Source organism: Anabas testudineus, chromosome 8, assembly GCF_900324465.2.
Source record: "Anabas testudineus chromosome 8, fAnaTes1.2, whole genome shotgun sequence".
NCBI lineage: Eukaryota > Metazoa > Chordata > Actinopteri > Anabantiformes > Anabantidae > Anabas > Anabas testudineus.
Window position 1 is genome coordinate 3,701,807 of NC_046617.1, and position 20,012 is coordinate 3,721,818.

A 20,012-nucleotide genomic window follows, 5' to 3' on the forward strand; every position below is an offset into this window, starting at 1 on the left:
TATGTGGAAATGATACCAGTTCTGTGAACTTCTCAGTTCTCATTTCTTATTCTACGGAACAAAACATGACTTCATACAACGCACATTACTGCTCCATGTTGTACGGAACGAACTGAACTTGAAAGTGTGAAAGAAACACTTTCAATATAAGTAATGTTTTGCTAAAAATATATATATATTTATGTATGCTGCTGAGAATATTAAATGTTAAAAGGTTAATTGTTATTTTTGCTCTATGCATGAAATAAAACAGTGTCCTCTTCATGAAACTGGCCTATAGTAAAGTTAAGGGGTTGGCCTAACTCTTTTTAACCCAAACTGTATAATAATAATAATAATAATGTAATTATTACATTAATGAGGCTTATTAAGTATAACACTTGTATTCAGGCACTTTCAGGTTTCCTTCTTTCCATGAATCGACTAATTGCACCAGAAATGCATGTTTGTGTGTCTAACTTTATTGAACTGGACAAATCCTTAAAGGCTACATCAGATCCAGAGTAGAAGAGACAAACAGATCAGTGTATCTCAAACTCTTATTTTGGCAGACGTCAGAAATTAGTAACCGGTGCAGATGAAGGTCCCCGGGCACAACTCCACCACAGGCTGGATGAATAGGTGGAGGGCAGGGGTCCTCCACTTCCCACCGTTACTGTCGTTTCTTTAATTAGCACACCCCTTAAATCTGGAAATCCCAGGGATGATAAGCGAGGGGAGGAGAGACTGAAGTGGTGAAAGTGAAAGTAAAGTGAGATTAAGCGCAGCATGGAGCAGAGCAGACGGACGCAGCACCGACAGCTCAGCACGGTAAGAAAAAGACAAAGACGCAGCCAGCACAGCTTCAGGGGGACACTTATCACGCAGGACAACACGTCCCCAACCCGTGGGACAGTTTGTCGTCTCTCCTGAACTGGGAGCAGACACTCGGCCTGTCCTGGTGTTGGACATGCATGCACAGCTGCGACGTGTGTGTGTGTGTGTGTTTGTGTGTGTGAAGGAGCCGAGCGCGTCCTGAGCAGCAGCAGCAGCAGCAGCAGCAGCAGCAGCAGCAGCGTGACGCTGAGTGTGTGTCTGTGTCTGATCATCTAAATACTCTGAAAGGATTCAACACCCGGGTGCTAAATGATTGTTGTTCATTTGACAACATGTTTCTGCATGTTCTTATTTAATCAGAGGAAAATAACGAGAGGTGAGGATGCGTTCATAAAACTAAGGAAATCTCAAAATTGCATGCATAGAAATAGTTTAGACACCAGTAAGCATTTTTATTTATTTGTTTATTTTACATTGTCAATGTAATATTGAGGAAATATTTGTTCTAAATGTTTTTAACACCTTTTTATACATTTTAAAGACTATTTAATTTTTTTTTTTCTATGTGTACGGGACTATTTAGCCAACTCACACAGGCTCTTGTATCATCCAGCATCACAAAACACTGGTGGTCAACGCATGGTTGTTCTATAGCAATGATCAGAATTTATAATCTATCCTCAACACGTGTTCATTATTCAGCAAATATGCCTAAAATGTTCTGGTTCCACTTCCTTTAATATGTGGCTTTGCACTTTTGCTCTGTCTGTGGTGTTCTGTAAATCTGAAGACTTCCTCTGTGGTGACCATCTAGAAAATGCAGACGTATAGAAACCACATGGAAACGGGACAAAATTATTCACTGGTGTTTTTTCCCCCTCCGCTCAGATTGATGTTTGCAGCATGACGCTGAGACTGGTGGTTGTGTAAGACTGCTGGACATTAACAACAGACACACGCAGGTAAAATGTTTTTCAAAAGTGCATATGTGTGTGTGTGTGTGTGTGTGTGTGTGTGTGTGTGTGTGTGTGTGTGTGTGTGAGTGGGGGAAAGGGTGTGACCGGTTGATACGTTTCCACTGCCCGTACTCAAATATTTAGTAGTGACCAGTTCAAGGGAGGTGCAGCACTGTACCTGCTGCTGAAGTGATGCAGGGGTTGTTGCTGTGCGTCGGTTGTTGTTGTTTCTGAGTCGTGTGTTTTTGGGGTTTTCCTGTAGCTACTAAACCGTTCCACTGTGCTCTTTATTGTGGCCTGTACGTTCGAAACCTTAATGTTATTTCGTATCTGTTGGGAAGTTCATCTTATGTGGCTGATCTATAAAGTATATTATTTCATTATTATTTCACATGTCCTAAGTAGCCAAAACAGTAAGTAGCCCAGCTGCAGTTTCCTGCTGTAAATGATAGACTTATACGTATGTACAGTGCATTGTTTCAGCACCAGGAGCTGTCCATATCATTACTTACACAAACAATGCAGGCTTTTGGGCTCTCAGAGTAAATACATTCACTGTTCATTTCAACTTCTAAACAGTGCCTCTTTTTATCTTCGACTACTAAATTAGGTAAACTAGTGATTTCACTCAGTGCCAACAGATTTTTACACAAGGTCAGATTGTGGATGTTGTTCAGGACCAGATGAACTGTGGGTGGGTGCTGTGGTTGGGTGCTGTGGTTGGCTACACATGCACAAAACTCCCCTCAATCCCTACAGGCTGCCCAGACCCAAACAGAGGAAAGCATTTCCGCAGTTCACTGCTGCCTCTGTGCTGCTGTTCTGGTGCTTTCTTGGATGTTTTCCATTAATCTTCTTTGACTTCTGGGATGAGTCATTACCGTGCTCTTGGACTAAATTTGGAATGACTGACATATCCGTGTTGGTTCACTATTGTTTTCTCTATTTGTACTTGTTGAACTGGGAAAATGTCCTTTAGCCATCACTAACGAAAAAAAAAAAAAAAGGTGACGTGAAGTGATAAGTAGAATCTATGTAGGAAACACTGCACTGGCAAAAAATATTAGTTGGCTGTCTGAAGATTTATAGAATAGAATAGAATAGAATAGAATAGAATAGAATAGAATAGAACAGAATAGAATAGCCTTTATTGTGATTGCACATCATGAATGCATCTTGGTGCGAACAATACAGTATAAAATATAAATAGTATAAATAAAAACACGTCCCACACTAATCACTGTCGCATAGTCACTGTCCACACATACATATTGCACATGTATTGTAGAAGGTCTGTATGATCTGTGTATGACAGGTAGGCAGTGTTTAGTAGTCTGACAGCCCAGTGGTAAAAACTGTTTTTCAGCCTGTTTGTCCGCCTTTTTATACTCCTGTATCTCTTGCCCTCGGGCAGGAGGGTGAAGAGACACTGACCAGGGTGTGAGTCTCGTAGGATTTTCCTGGTTCTACTGAGACACCGTGACTTTGCAATCTCTTGTATTGAGGTGAGGGAGCAGCCGATGGTTCTTTGTGCTGAACTTATTACGCTCTGCAGAGCTTTCCTGTCCACGGTTGTTGTTCCACTTTCTATCATACAACGATAGAAAAAAGTCAACAGCTGTTGCTCCACTTGATTTCTCCACAGCCCCCAGGAGAAGACCCTCTCCACACAGCCCCCCTTGATGTAACTCAATCATCGAGAGGCTGTGCTGAGCGTGAGGGAGGAAGATCCCAAGGGCCCAGCTCTCACTGTTTGGGGGCGGCCCGATAAAAAGTCTTTATCTGGTCCTGCAGCTTTCTTGGAGTTCACAGCCTTCAAACTGCTCTCACACCATGTTCCTGCAGGATGAGTGGCTGAAGGTTGGAAGGCCGTTGAGCCTGCTCAGGTCTAGTAAGCTCCTAACAGGGTCCAGGGTTTACAGCTGCTGTAACGTGATCTAAAGTCACATATTGCACAAACGTAGGGAGAGCTTCATTAAAATCCCCCTCGGGATGAGTCTGTTGCTGCTTGCTGATGACGTCATAGAGCTTGGAGACCGCTATGTTAACGTTAGCATCCGGTGGGATATAGATGATGGTGACAACGACCACAGTGATCTCTCTGGTAGATAGACCGGCCTGCATGTGACAGTCAGTAGTTCCAGCTCTGGGGAGCAGTAGGTGTAGATGGCTCTCCTCCAGTTGGCTGGATGAAGCCAGGTCTCCGTGCGATCGTCACACAGCCATCACAGATGAGCTGCCAGTCTGTGAGGTTACTGTCGTAGCCGAGCTAGCAGGCCTCCTAGACCCGGCAACACTCCACCGAGCCCTGGGTGTAGAGACCGCCGGAATTCGCTCGTAATGTCGGTTCAGCTAGTAAATCCACTATTAAGCAACTCCTCTCGGCGCACCCACACACCCATACACACAACTACACACCCATACACACAACTACACACCCATACACACAACTACACACCCATACACACAACTACACACCCATACACACAACTACACACCCACACACACACAACTCTACACACACACATACACACGGTGTGCGCGCACCATCTCCCACATGATCCACCTGTTCCACGGACACATGGGTGTTAGTTCCTCTTCCTCTTATTTCCTCACCAAAACAGGCCCGAGATCATATGAAATGACCCCCCCCCCCCCAGCACAGACACCTCTGATACTACAATTCCCAGAATGTTTAGTTAGTGCGTCAGTCCAGACCAGTAAACGCCCCCCCCCCTCCTTTTCTTGACAAACATTAGCATCTATGCAACCAGTGACCTCTTCACAGTTCACTAAAAGAACTCCGCCTCAAGTTTACCTACGATTTGCAGACTTTGAAGCCCAGAAATGCAGATTTGATCTGCTCAGTAATCCGTTTGCTGTTGACACTCTGACTGCTCAAATGCTCTGTATCATGGACAGCACAGATCTATGTTGATGAAGATGAACAAAACTCCACTCAGGAGTCGTCTCACTGATGAACACCTTCACTCAGTCTTGAGGATTTCCTCAGCTCAGAGCCAAACCCCAGACATCTAAGAAGAGATGCCAGGTATCTGACTGGAACCAATGTGCATCAGATTAAATCAGAGTAAATTAGAGTAAATTAGAGTAAATCAGAGTAAATCAGAGTAAATTAGAGTAAATCAGAGTAAATCAGAGTAAATTAGAGTGAAGCAAACTGAACTTGAATGATGCTGTGTTCATGAACTTTTCCTATTTTAAGACATGGACTGTTAATAGCTGAAAGTTGTATTTTCATTGAAGTATTTTTGTTGTTGTTGTTGTTTTGTTGTTGGCTTGTGAAAAAAGATTTTCATTAAAAAGGAACTGGAAGGAGTACAGATATAGACATAATAATTTATTTAATTTTATTTAAATAAGAAGCAAATAGCACTGATGTGTGTTTCATTTCAAATCTAATTTCTCATTTGTTAATTATATTAAGCTTTACTTGCTCCAGATTCAATGTTTATGCAAAACTAAAGTTTGTTTCCATATGAAAAGGTTTAACATCACATATGGAAATGGAAAACATGCACAATTGCAGTAAATGTTTCAATATATATTGCAATTGGCCCACTGAGAATTGGAGTTTGACGCCCCTAAAACAAAAGTAATTGATCATATTTATTAGGAAGGTTTGACTGTATAGATTCAGTGGTAATCAGAATCATTGCTCATTACTTTTCTTTCCAGATGAATTCTTTCATCTCTAATTGGAGTTGTTGTTCATGAGTAAAACAGAGTCTACAATCAGATGTGTGTTTTATTCACAACTCTGAATTTGTAAAGTAGCAGAAAAGCTGTCAGATGGTTGTAGTATCTGATTAAATGCTACACTCACACATCAACTTTTACAGTCGCTCACTGCCTCAGAGGACAGGCTTGTAGAAACATGTTGGTCTAGCACTGTCAACGCTACAACCCATAATCAGCCACTTCTAATTTCCTGGAATAAAACCATGTGTTGGCGTTGTATTTTTGATATTGTATAATAACAGAAGCGATGCAGCAGCTCACATGGCAAAAATGTTGAAATTGCTGAGCTGTGCTGCGACAAAGCGGTGATGAGTGTGAGGTGGAATGTGACTTCCACTTCCTCGCTGCTGTATTTACCATCAACTTGAACCTTGCTCTCAGTGTGTGTGCAGTTGTTTTTGGCATTGAATAAATTGAAGGAAAGATTACAAGGAGGGTACTCTGTTCTTGTTTTGTATGAATGTCTAAACAATGATTGATTCAGAGACACACCCTAATGTTGTTCTGTAATATACCTTTTCCCCCTCTCTACTTCTTCTCCCCCAGTTGATATCTTGATGGTCACAGTGACAACATGACACCATGGAGATACGTTACTTGTTGCCTGTTTCTCTTTGTAAGTGTCAACAGAAGTGCAGTGTGCAGTTCCCAGCTTTGTTCAGAGGATGTGTTTTCGAATGTTTATCCAGCTCCTAGAAGAGGAACACAGATTAAACAGTAAAATGCATTTCACATAGCCCACTGTTTCAGACCTACTGTTGTTTTCCATCAAGCTTTGTTTAGCAATAACAAGACACAAGGACATCTTTAAATAAAAAATCACAAACTCAGAGTCAGAGTTGTTAACCGTACAACCTGCTTTTAAATGGTTGCATTAGTTGGTGCCATACTTATTATTGAATTGTATTTTTGTCATGTGTTTCCTACCAGATCATTTACAAGACACTTACTTTCAATCTGTTCATTTTCTTTTCTGTAGGTATTTCTGACTGACATGTCAGAGGAAAACTGTTACGAGTATTTCAACGTGTCAAGCTGGGTATATATTTATTATTTTTTAATTCAATATTGCTTTACTTTACTTAATGTACCTTCATACTTAATGTCTGACGAGCTTGCCAAAACATTATTTATCAGGGTGTCCAGCGACATAAAATGTTGGTCATTGTGCCTGTATGTGTCTTAGTGTGCTTTAACACTTTTTTCCACCTGTAAATTAATTTCTATCTTTCAAAACGGGTACAAGGATGATTATAGCCAAGATCACTATAATATGATTAAAGCATTCATGCATGAGGTTTTTATAGTAAGAATTGGTAGATAATAATATAGTTGTATACTGTACTCTACTGTACTATATGAGTCAGAAAACAATGAAAATAAGATCAATCATCAATAAATAAGAGTTTAACTATTAATATTCTCTTTGTCTACTTCTCTGTTCACAAAGAATCTGACAGAAACCTACACCCTTAGAAAACCGAAGGATTCTAAGGTAAATTACTGAAACACGGTACAAGAGTGTAGATATATGTTGTTCAATATGGACTGAACTGAATTATATCTCAGTGAGTTTACATGTGTCCTCTTCTCCAACACAGGACTTAAACAGATGTACTCTGGAGAAAGAGTGCAGAGAAAATAATAAAAGTTGTTTTATACTATGGCATTGCTATGAAGGGGTGAGTCAATGACATGTTTTGTTTTGTTTTTTTCAAAAATAAGTCAGTTTGCTTTTATGGTCTTTTTTATGGCTTTTATGAATAATTCAGAAATTATTCTGAAATATAAAATGATGCCCTTTTACCAGGAGCCCCAGACCAATCATTGGAATGAGTCAGAAAAGTGTTACAATGAAACTTTGGGGGTTGTGTCTTCCTACAACTTCTTGTGCTCAACTGCCAGAGACCTGGAACTAGAAGGCATTTCGGGTATGAATCACACAAATCATATTTTCACACTAAGTTGCTGCTGCTCTACCCTGGTGGGGCTGAGATTCTGCTACTATTGCCACTACTAAATCTTATTCAAAAATTTGATAATATTTTTTGCAAACAAATACCTAAAGATTATGGATGTTACTGAGGAAGAAACACTAGAAAGAAATTCTGCATTTGAAAACATAAAGGTCTTGTTGATGATCTTAGATGTTAAGCACAATTTAATTGGGAGTTAAATTGTCTGCAAAATGATGTCTAACTATAATTCACAATTATTGTCTTTCTATGTTTTTGTTAAGTTTAAAAATTCATGATTCTTGTCTTTCTTTATAGGCTGCAATTACAATGACTACGGTGGGTAAACGTGCTGCATTTTGTGGGTGGTATGTCATGATCATGACAGTTTTCACTGTCCAGGAGTGTGTCTGTACTTGCCGTTACTGTCTCTGAGAACAATTAAACTTTTTGCAGTTCATTACCTTAAATTATGCATTATTGTCATATTTTGTAGAACATCTCTGCACCCTGTATTCTATGGGTAAGTCGCACATTTTAAGAAGTGCATGTTGGTGCTGATTTTGCTGCATGAAATCCCATAAATTATGCTTGCCATTGAATGCTAATGCTAAGCATGTTTAATTTTTTCCTGCCTTAGTATAGTGCAGCATACTAACATTTCAACTAATTCAGCACAGCTGGGGCTGGATGGAGTGTCATTAGTTTTGCAGATATTTGGTCATAAACAAAAACAAAAACTCTATATTAAAAATTTCAAATGGTGCTCCTGGAAAAGTTAAGGCATAGCAGATCTACAGTGAACTCTAATAGCACAATCAGTCTGTCCATATTTTAATACTGACATGTACAGCACAAACATCTCAGTTGCAGCACATTGACATGTACAGTTAAACCCCAAATGATTAGCTAATATTAATAATTGTTAAAATGTTGTTTAATAAAACAAAGCCCTTAACTTTTCCATGGAGATGACCGGAAACACAAATGTACACCAATGAAGGATAAAGCACTTTTACAGCAGTTGTATCCAAAAGAACAAAGACAACATCTTCATTACGTTTAATTACTACTTAGATATTTTACTGATGAGCTGAATTAAAACAGAAAACAATCACACTCAGACATTCATAGTCAATAGTGTAACCTTTGTGACTGACAGCTGACAACTACCTCCTATGGTAGGTATTACGTTGTGTATCTGTCATACATACTGTAAAAGCGATCCGTGTGATTAAAACTGCCTAACTGATAAATCAGGTAAAATCTGGTGGAATAATATTTAAAGTTAAATAAATAAATATGAAATTTTATCTTATCTTCTTTACAACAACTAATGACACAACCACCAACACATGTAACACAAATAACCATTGCTGTACTTTTAACCTATATTACTAATACTAACACTATGACAAATACAGATATTATATTATATTAACACTATTTACAGTATTGTAACATTATTTTTGTCTCTTCTTACTGATACATTTAAACTTATCAGCAGCAACAACAACAATCCCAACTACAATGTTGTCATCAACAACGGCAGCATCACCAACACCATCAAAATCGACAACAACATTGACAACAACAACAGCAACAGCAGCAACAACACTGCAAAATACAACAACATTGTCACCAACAACAGCAACAGCAGCAACAACACTGCAAAATACAACAACATTGTCACCAACAACAGCAACAGCAGCAACAACACTGCAAAATACAACAACATTGTCACCAGCAACAGCGGCAAAAACACTGCAAAATACAACAACATTGTCACCAACAACAGCAACAGCGGCAACAACACTGCAAAATACAACAACATTGTTACCAACAACAGCAACAGCGGCAACAACACTGCAAAATACAACAACATTGTCACCAACAACAGCTCCAGCGGCAACAACACTGCAAAATACAACAACATTGTTACCAACAACAGCAACAGCAGCAACAACAGTGCAAAATACAACAACATTGTCACCAACAACAGCCCCAGCGGCAACAACACTGCAAAATACAACAACATTGTCACCAACAACAGCAACAGCAGCAACAACACTGCAAAATACAACAACATTGTCACCAACAACAGCCCCAGCGGCAACAACACTGCAAAATACAACAACATTGTCACCAGCAACAGCAGCATCAAAAAAGCTTTCAGAAATGGCAACAGTGTCATCAACAACAACTGCAACATTGTCATCAACAAAAATGCATGGTAAGCTAGATGAGCATCTGTCATGTGATACTAAACAAATCTTATAGAAGACGTCCATTGTTCTAAGTTGGTGCTGGAGTTGTTACATTGCAGATCACCAGTGCACAACAAAAATTTAAGACGGTCACATCTGCTGCATGACTCACAGGGATGGATGCTTTCCACAGAGAAGCTTAATTGCTGTGCTCTACTCTTTACTCACTAAAAGGGACCTCTTCTTTGAAAGTGACAAAACAGATCCAGGATCAAATGGTGGATGCTTTAATGCTGAATAGTTCTATCTGGATATGCATTGGTTCATTAGACTAACATGAGAAGTGGATTAGAAAAGCTACATTTAATCATCTAGGCAAAATGCGTCTACAAAATGAAATGTGAATCCTACGCCCCACCTTTAATTGTTACCACGTGTTACAAACACACATCTTTATTTTCCTGAATGTGCCCGATGCTACACATTCTTAGCTGGATAGACTTCCTGCTTCAGCACTGTTCAAATCTGAGTTGCTGTCTAGTTTAAACTAAACCCTCTCCTGTGCAGATTTGAAGTTGAACAGATGTTGTGATCTCAAATCATGAACAATATTATCCCACTAATCTGTTAATGCACATAATAAATGATAGAAAAATGTCCAGTTCTATCTGTGAAGCCTTAACAGAACCATGATGATTGTTATTACATCATAGAAGATCTCAAATAGTGGATCACTGTATTGACATACCTCCTTTCCTTTTTCCATAGATTCATCATCATCAAGCAAACTAGGCGGAAATGCAACCGGTAAGATTTTTTTTATGATTCAAAATGTTTGCGTAAATAAAAAACATTTATTAGATGGAGACTTATGTTGATTTAAAAATAAAACAGACAAAAACAAATGATTTAAACTGTTATATAATAGTTTTGAAGCTGCAATATAATACCTTGGTGCTTTAAATAGAGAAAAATAAGGAAATGAGGCCCAGTGTGACCTATGTGTGTCGCAAACAGAGAGTATGAGTTTTACATGAATAATTACACCATAGATTTGCAATTGACTGACTTTTTTTTTTTCTTTCATCCATAGATGCTAACGAAACAAACAAAACAGGTAAGTCAGTACAGAGTAAACTAAATACATCCTTTGCTTCATTTAAAGTACTGAGTCTGTAACACTACTACTATTCTAGTTTTTTTTCCTATGTTTATTTTCATTATGCTGCCATAACTAAGTGTGTAGCGGAAATATTTTTTTAACTCCACCAACGTTGTGTATTTTGGATTTTGCAGAGACAGAAACTGTAAACCAAATGGTAAAAATAATCTTAGTTGCATAGCCAAAGAAAATATTTCCAGCAGCCTCACCTGCACAGAGGAGGGGCTGTACAGGAACCACCTGTTTGGGTTTGTTTGTGGAGGATTTTTCAAATTCTTTCAACCTTTTGATGAACAGCATGCAAGCTGTCTAAACGCGTTTGATAGATAGATTAAGTAACGAGTTTGTACATGACTTTTCTGTATATATACACCCTCTGGTTGCATTAGGATCAGTTATTTTATTATTATTTTCAATTATTAAGTATTGTTTGTTTTTACAAAATCTATTATTGTTGTTTTTATTTAACAAGACATAACTAAAATATCCTTTTTTTTATATTTGGATTTCCTGTAGTTTAGTAACAGAGTTCAGTTTTTAACAAGCCATTTAGCTAATTAACTACTTTTCTCATCTTAAACAGATACGTTGAAAAGTCTGATCATCATCATCTCCATGGCCCTCAACCTGGTCCTGCCACTAGCTGTTTACCTGTACATGCGGCAGGCGACACGAATCAGGACACAGAGCGAGAGCGTGAGCAAAAACGTGTTTAAATTATTGACTTACGTGGACAACAGCCCCACTAAAGGAGTGTAGGCCCAACAGCAGGTGCACTGTGAATATCATTAGCATAAAGACTCATGGGGTGTATATTACACATTTCCTGTGAAGGCTAGTGGATATTTTAAAGGAAACACTGTATCTCAGTGTTACCTAAAATCTGCTAAGGGTGGTGAATAAGTACTGTTGTTTGGCTGCAAATAGCATTTTCCATAGTGCAGCATCAAACTATTGCTTTTTCTTTTTCAGGATGAACGTCAAGCACCAATAGGGCTACAGGTAATTTTTCAACTATTTTACACTAATGGAAAAATATATAGTTTACTCTTTCTTAACCAGTCCAGGTCTCCAATACTTATGCTTTTATATTCTATCTAGATAAATAAAAGAGTACATGTAGGTAATTTTACCCATGCTACTGTACTTACTACTCTTAATCTTATCATTGTTTTTAAATAGTCTAATCCTGTGGTGTGTATTTAGAACAATGAATCTAAATGCAGGAGGTAAAACTGGGGTCACGCTAATGCATGATAACCAGGAAAAGTCACATTAGCGCCAATTTATTATTAATGGACTAGAAAGGAAGAGGTCTGCTCTCTAGCTTACACTGATAAACCACATGCTGTGTTTGAGACTGGCTACGATTGAAAGGTTTCAGATTACAGTTTGGTGTACAGTGCCTATAAAAAGTACTGACCCCCCTGGATGTTTCACCCTGTTATTAACATTATAAATCAACCATGGTCAATAAAAAAATAATAATTAACAAAAAAATCAGAAAAGCGAAAACAGGTTTCTACAAAGTAATGAAAAACATGTTAGGTGAGATATATGCATAAACATTTACAATCTTCAAATCAGGATTTGGTAGATGCACCTTTGTTTGCAATCACAGCTGGATAGGTCTCAATTAGGCTTGCACGTCTGGATCACATCACATTCTTCTTTGCAAAACTGCTCAAGTTCTGTCAGGTTGAGCAGGGATCGGGCATGAACAGCCCAGCCACAAATTCCTTGTTGGTTATAAGTCTGTGTCCTGACCTATCATGCTACTGCTCGAGACACATTCACTGCACTCAGGTGATCCCCATTTCATGAACTGTGGGGGACCACCGGCACCAAATGGCTAGACCTCAGACCTCAGCTGGATTAGGTCTCCAACTTGTATTGACCATGATTGATTCATATTGTGAATGAAGGTGTGAAACATGCAAGAGGGTGAATAATTGTTTCCATTACTACAGAATACATTGCCCATTAACAAGTTAACAAGCTAGAACTGCATATTTTCAGCATCCATTCTTCCATCCATCAATCAGTTTTTGCAAGTTACTATTAACAATGCACTAAAATAATTGTCATTGAAATTAAGACAAAACAATAAATAAATATATGAGTGTACACACAACAGTGAAAGAAATAAGGCTCAGACATCCAGTGCAGGGCTGTACATCCCCAGCTTGTACTATGCAATGCAGCTTCTTCTTATTATTTGTAATTATTTATTTGTTTTTAAAGTTTAGATTGCATTAAATGCTTTTTACTTGTGTGTTATATCATTTAGTGAGGGATTCTCCACCACTGGAGGTAATACACCAAACTAATACACTAACTAACAATTAGTGCAAGTTCTGGAAATGAAGCATGAATAACACGAGTCTTTAAAGCACACCACTCTGCTCCACCGAGCACTCCCTCCCTCTGCTCCGTCATGCTCACCCCTACCTCTCCCCGGCATCCTTTGTCATACTCACTGGGAGCTTAGTTAGTTATCCTATTATTAAATGAAATTGATACATGAGTTGATCTTTTCTCTCTCTTTTAGTCACTGCCACAGAAAATATCTGCAAACAACAATGACATAGAGGCCACAGAGTTGTTACAGGTAATTATGAGAATGGACATGCACAGCTAGCTATCCTAGCACTGTTTTTACTGTCCTAAGAAAATATCTTTTTATTGTCATTCTGTGACAACAAAATAAGCCCATATTATGTGAAATTCACTTTTTGGTTATTTATGACTCATGGGTGCCTGTAGACACAAACTAAGTATGTTAGAAGTTCACGCCATGCGTTTTTTTTCTATTTCGTGGTTTTGTCAAAACCAGTCTTTTGGTAGTCTATTTTAAAATTCTCGCTCAATCTCAATCCCTGGTCAGGCTCGATCCACACCACCCACAACGGCCTATGTCAGACACTAGCACTCTGGCATAGTTTTTCCTGGCTGCAGCTGACTCAGTTTGAAAACAGCATAAACACAGTCGTAGCAGAGTGCAAAGAACATACAAAGGGTAACTTTGGATTTATGGTCACACTCAGAAGTTTCTCTTTTTCCTCAATCATCTCTGGCTCTGGACAAACTGTGGACTTTGTTTTTGATTGAGAGGTCCACTATATGTTTGTGTATTCATTTCAGGTCTGCAATAATCAGATCTGGGTGGTGCAAGTCAAATTTAACTCAGCTTTTAAAAACTGTGGTTAATCACAGCATCTTTCCCATAATAACTGAAATCACCATTTAGAAACTGCATTTTGTATATGTTTCTGTAATATTAAAATTAGTTTGATGATCTGCATCATTTAAGGGTTATCTTTATTATGATATTGTAAGATGCAACAAATTAGTGAACAAGTTGAATCCCATTCATTCCCCCAGTATTTATACTTTTTCAATTTTAGTTTTACTAAAAACTTAAATAAATAAATAATTAAATCTCCCCACAAACTGACAGAATTAGTAAAAGAAGCTCTAATGATTCAAAATGTATTATATGTAGAAAAAGTGACACTGAAAAAAAGGATTTTGTATTTGAAATAGAAACAGTTTAAATGAAGATAAGATAAGTAAAAAGCTTTTTTTTTTTTTTTTAGCCCAACCTCTGGGTTAAATAATTTCCTCACAATCGTCTGGATGAGTTCATACAAACAAATGTTGATGGTTCCCACACAGTGAGTTTGGGGTGTGCAGCTGTACAGTCTGAATCAGTTTAGTAAATGCACTCATGTCTTTTTTGTGTTTCTTTGACAGGCTGTCATCACACCATTAGCTGATACAACTGGAAGAGAAGGCGCCAGTGGAAATAGATCGATGCAGACTGTACTGTAAAAACTGCAGCTTTATATTGTGTTGCAACATAGCTGTGGGATATTGCTGCCACATCAATCAGCGCCACACTACTTGAGATTGGGAGAACTGAATGACTGTGGTTTGCAATTGCCTTTGGGCCCTAAATAGAGAAGATAAACTCTAAGTTGCAGTTTCACTCTTACAAAGAACACGACATGAACGAGCTGCAGCATGCCAGGCTACCCAACAGAAAGGTGTACTCAAGCCAGCAAGACAGAAAGGCAACGAGGTGTAGCAGGAGCCGCACGTCACCTCAGAGCTGAGTCCTGTGAACAATTTCCTATTGACATGTGAGTTCACCGACACTGGGGCAATGACGGAGGACAGTGAGCTAGCTGACAGAGGGAAAGAGGATAAGACATGAGAATGAAATATTAAAAAATATAAATATATGTGCTCTGGCTGGTATTAAATACATCAACAATACTGCCTACCACCTTGTTGTTTTGGTCGAGCTTCATTAGAACTATGTTAGAACTACAGCAGTTTGCATCGACCAACACAAATGTAAAATACTGTATTAACTTTAATACTTTTATTACTACAGGAGTTATGCTGTTGTTTGTGATGCATGGAAATTATTATGAAATTATTCCTTCCAGGGCATCTAATGTTGAAACCTGAAGCTATTTCCGTACTAAAATAATAATAATAGTAATAATACATGTCATAGTAATAAATGTTTCTTTACATAATCAGATATTTCATGAGCTGTAGAAAAAAATATTTAGTTGGCAATATAAAACAGATTGTCTTCATCATAATATTCTGTTGCTATATATTGACAGCTGAAGACACGCCTTGTTATATCTGAAGTAATGTGTTCACTTACAGTCTTTGCATGAATTAGAAAATGTGGGTATTTATTGACTATTTGACGGACGTAATTGGATTAATGTGTGTATTTGTGTACAGGTGTGACCAGTGTTTAATATATATATACATATATATATGTTTTTTTTTTACTGACAGAGGAAGATTTGGGAAAAGATTGTACTTTGGCATATATTTTATAATGTGAATAGTAATCAGAAAAAAAGATTATTTGGTCTATCTTTGTATTATTTATCTTTATTGTCTATCTGTGTATTCGCTTCATGTAGCATCTGCTCTGTGCGTCTGGGCCTTTTTTTGATACAAGTTTTAAAACTCAAAACATTTTAAAAGCTCAGAGTAGTTGGAAAATATACAAAAAGCATGACATTGAAATAAAATCACACTGACATTGTGTGTTTGGTCGACCTGCATTCACCCCTAAAATGACAAGCTGTGCTTTGTAGCTTTGTTTTCAGGTGCGAGCTGATCAAACTGTCTGCAGCTGTGTATGGAACATGCACAAGCTGCAATACTGGGTTGAGCTTAAGGATTGCTTTGTAAGTCTGTGAGTGTGGTCTCAAAAGGAACAGTGGTTGCTTCACAGTAAAAACAGGAAATGCAGGATATAAAACAAAAGGCACAAGATATTAGTTCTGCTAAACTAGCTCCTTCCACAGCCAGTGAGACATAAGTGTTTCTCATACTCCTTCTCAATGTTGCTGCCACTTGGAACTGCTAAGAAAAGCAGTGATGCAACCTCCTGAATTATGTATCTGCAGAAGGGTTAGGGTTTTATTAGTTCTGATTGGCTGGACAAGCAGACTTAATAACCTGGTGGAGTCATCGAGTCTGGGTTTCTAAGTCTGCTTTTCCCGCTACTCAGTCAGAACTGATGAAACCTTCTGGATGAAAAGTGAAACGTCCAGTCTAGTTGCCAGTGCCAGTAGCCTAGGACAACAGCAACAGTGTGAACGCTGTGAGAACCGACTCATGATCCAAACCATACAAGCTCATTAATGATCCATGGTGGAATTTGTATTGTGTCTTGGGCTGCATGGCTGCTTGTGGAACAGGCTCACTGATCTTTGTTGATGCAATTCTTCATGTTAGCAGCAGCAGGTTGAATTCTAAGGTGGACAGAAACATTCTGTCTGCACATATACAGAGAAATGCATCAAACCTAATGTGCATCATCATGCAGCAAGACAATGATCCAAAAACACACTGCCACCTCAAAATCAAACCTGGAAAAGCCGTCAGTTTGTTGAAGTCAGTGAGCAGTTTTTACAAACAAGGAACTTAAAACCAAACCTTTGACTTTTTAAACTTTGGGTCAGTATAAAAGGAAAGACCTACTCATGATCCAAACCATCTTCTGTGTTGTTTAATGTTTTGATTTAATGCACACAGCTTTACATAAAGCTTTACCCTGATGTCTTCAGTGTACAGCAAAAACAAAATGAATTAGCCTGATTATTACTTTAGTAGAAGACTGTACAGTAACCACCATGCAGGCACTGACATATCCACCGTGGCTTTGTGGTTGTATCTTTTTCCAAAGAATTTCTACTTTGCATTATGTTACCCTGTATGATCTCCAGTGTAAGCACATGTCTATAGTTGTAAAAAGCTGGCTTGCCGTGCAGAGAAAACCCAGCCTACCATAAAACTTAATGAGTTTCTGAAGACCTCCTGGAAATGTTTTGCCACATAATGCGTTTTATTGTTACATACTAAGAACATCTTACAAGGCCTCTCCTATGAAGAAAAGCACTCATCAGAAAGAAACCACATAAACACACATACTTAAACACAGAGCCCTAATAGCCATACATGTTGCATAACTGCAATGCTTCCAGATTGAGTACAGTTATGGACTATTAACTGTTGTTAAATGTCATGCCCTGCACTGACAAAAACTATGTTATTTTACAGGTTACAGATTGCCAAGATTTCTATGTCTACTCCCATGTCCGAGGCATCTACCTCCTCCACAAACTGTTTGTCTGGGTCAGGTAAAGTCAGAACGGTGGCAGAAGTGAACAAGTCCTTTAATCTCCGGAAAGCCTCTTGGGCCTCCGGGGTCCAATCAAACCTGGATTTGGTGGAGGTCAACTGATGAAGCGGGCTGGCGATGATGGGTTTGAGTCTGAAGGGTATGACCAGGCAATCATAGTGTCCAAGTGTGCCAAGCACTTCTGCATGGTCTCCCTGTCAGGAGCAGACTGAGTAGCTGGAAAAGGAGCAGTCGTGCGGTGGTAGTGAGGTGGCCTTTACTTTGTTAAACACCTCCTTCAGGTCGAGATACTCTCTTGGCACTTATAAGTGGCAATATAAGAATAGCTTTCCTCTGAAGCAGGGCCTGGGGAGAGACAGGTAGAAGAACAGGTCGCCCTCCAGCTCCAAATTCTCCCCAAGTTCCAATTATTGAAGGGGTTGTGTTTATGAAAGCCATGTGACCCCAAGGACAAGGGGGACCCGGGGGCCCCATCTGATCACATGAAAGGTGATATCTTCATGGTGATTTTCTATACCTAACTGAACAGGTACAGTTCGTCAAGATCAGGGACGAATTTAATGATCGTCTAGAGCAGTTACCAGAGATGGCAGGGCATAAGTCTGAAGATTGTCGCAGAATCACCTGCTGCGCTCCTCAGGGATGAGACCTGTTCTGCCTATTTGCGTCAGTTCCAGGGAGGACTGATGGGAAGTCAGTCTAGGTGAGTTGCTGGGTCGTCTGATGTCTGATTGAGAATTGTCGTTAGGTCTCCAGGGAGGGGAAGAGTGACCAGAATACCTCATCGGAAAAAGTGTGCGGTTTGATCTCAATGAGTTTAGGTTACGCAAGGTTATCTCTTTTCCTCTCTCTTTGATACAGCGCTCAATACTGTCCGCCATTTCAATGAGTTTGTCCAAACCCTCAGGAAGGATCTGAGCTGCCATTTCATCCTTCACTCTCTCGGCCAAGCAAGCATAGAAGGCATCATATAAGGCACCGGGGTTCCACACTGCTGCCAGAGTGTGAAACGTAAGGGCATCTGATTTTCATAATTAGACAGAGCTCCCTCAACCTGAGACATCAAGTTACGTCGGTCTCCAAAACTCAAGGTTGTGGTTTATGCCAGATCGTACTGTAAGGTTTTGACAGCTACCAGGCATAAGAGGACATGACAGGCTACTGCTGGTTTTAAGAGCGGAAGAGGGGTGGTTATTGCAGGGGAATGGAATCCTGAAGGGGGGGAAAAGCAGCGGGGGTGGGCAGGTGAGGTGGAGAAGTGGGCGGCAGCTGAGGCTGGAACTACGAGAGTCTGTCTTCGTGTGAAGCCTGAGGCAGACAACAATCCAAAATCCACAATCCAAACCTGGTTATCCACAATCCAAAACAGGGTTATCCACAAAGCAGTCAGAGAGAGAGAAAGGCAAAGAAATCCAGAATCTAAAAGAGGGTTATCCACAGAGACAGAAAACAGGTGGAACCAGGTCAGAGTTACAGAGTGGGTCAGGAATCAGAATGCTGTGAAGTCGCTTCGGGAAGAACGCAGACGATCTGGCAGAGAACAAAGATCTGCAGACCTGCTCACATGTTGGTGGGAGAAAACAGGTGAAACTGATCAGTATTCATTCATTCGGTATTGGGCCTAGCCAGGCAGCGGGGGTAAAATCCTCTTGCATCCCTGATCCATCCCTTGCACAGACAGAGAGCTCAATCTTGATGTCTCACCCATCCTTCCATCATTACTATTTGTTGCTTAAAAAAGATCACAACACAACTTAATATTAGGTTAATTAAAGACTTGCAACAATTTTGTGTGGTTTCTCCATTTGCAGTCAGTAAATGAAGGTCAACGTCAATACTGAATTTTTGCTCTGAACACGACCTGAAACCGTTTAAACTTGCATGTTAAAAATGGCAACTGGTGCTCACAGCAGCCATTATCAGACTCACAGTAAGTCTTTGTATCCCACTTACAGTCATCGTGTAGGCTTATAAGCCTCAGAGGACTCCACAAAATGGTAACAAGAATAATAGATGTTTGTATTCCATGTTTTGTTCAAGCTATGGTCTTTTGAAGATGGAAGTATGCAGAGCTCAGCTCACACTTGTGCTGAATGGAAGAGAAGAATGTAACCCATTTATGATTATATTATGAGGGGGTCAATTCATAGCACTCAAGTGCATTTGTGTCTTCATATTGAGGGAGGTTCTTTGCCCGATTATAGTTTTTCTCAATTGCTCAAACACATTTCTTGAAACTTTGCCTCATATTCTCAAAACAGTAAATACAAATCCACAACGTCTCACCCAATTCCCCAGACATCCTATTTTCAGGTCAAAAATGAAGCTCTACACTCAAAAAATCTTGTTAGCAAACTATGTTGCTTGTGGTTTCCCACTCAAAAACATTTTTATGTGATGACACAACCAATGTATACATTGGCACATTTTTATTCATTCATGTACTACACTGGACAACACACACAC

The 20,012-nt window shown here is 39.3% G+C and overlaps 1 protein-coding gene across 5 annotated transcripts; it reads left to right on the forward strand.

Moving 5' to 3' along the window:
- The first annotated feature begins 617 nt into the window (after positions 1-617).
- Positions 618-15,943, forward strand: LOC113153743. Of its 5 annotated transcripts, XR_003297986.1 has the most exons (16): positions 618-810; positions 1,705-1,778; positions 6,081-6,150; positions 6,514-6,573; positions 6,985-7,029; positions 7,136-7,216; positions 7,345-7,465; positions 7,808-7,828; positions 7,986-8,012; positions 10,465-10,503; positions 10,790-10,813; positions 11,442-11,554; positions 11,831-11,860; positions 13,149-13,171; positions 13,410-13,469; positions 14,615-14,677. XR_003297986.1 is itself a non-coding variant. In XM_026347531.1 (15 exons), exons 3-15 carry the CDS (start codon positions 6,109-6,111, stop codon positions 14,690-14,692), a joined length of 729 nt encoding a protein of 242 aa, XP_026203316.1. In that variant the 5' UTR covers positions 620-810; positions 1,705-1,778; positions 6,081-6,108; the 3' UTR covers positions 14,693-15,943. The 5 variants fall into 5 exon arrangements, 4 of the variants coding, with proteins under 4 accessions (XP_026203316.1, XP_026203307.1, XP_026203290.1 ...); XM_026347531.1 differs by lacking the exon at positions 13,149-13,171 and having other exon boundaries at positions 620-810; positions 7,136-7,217; positions 7,358-7,465; positions 14,615-15,943; XM_026347522.1 differs by lacking the exon at positions 13,149-13,171 and having other exon boundaries at positions 620-810; positions 10,790-10,807; positions 11,436-11,554; positions 14,615-15,943.
- The last annotated feature ends 4,069 nt before the right edge of the window (positions 15,944-20,012 follow it).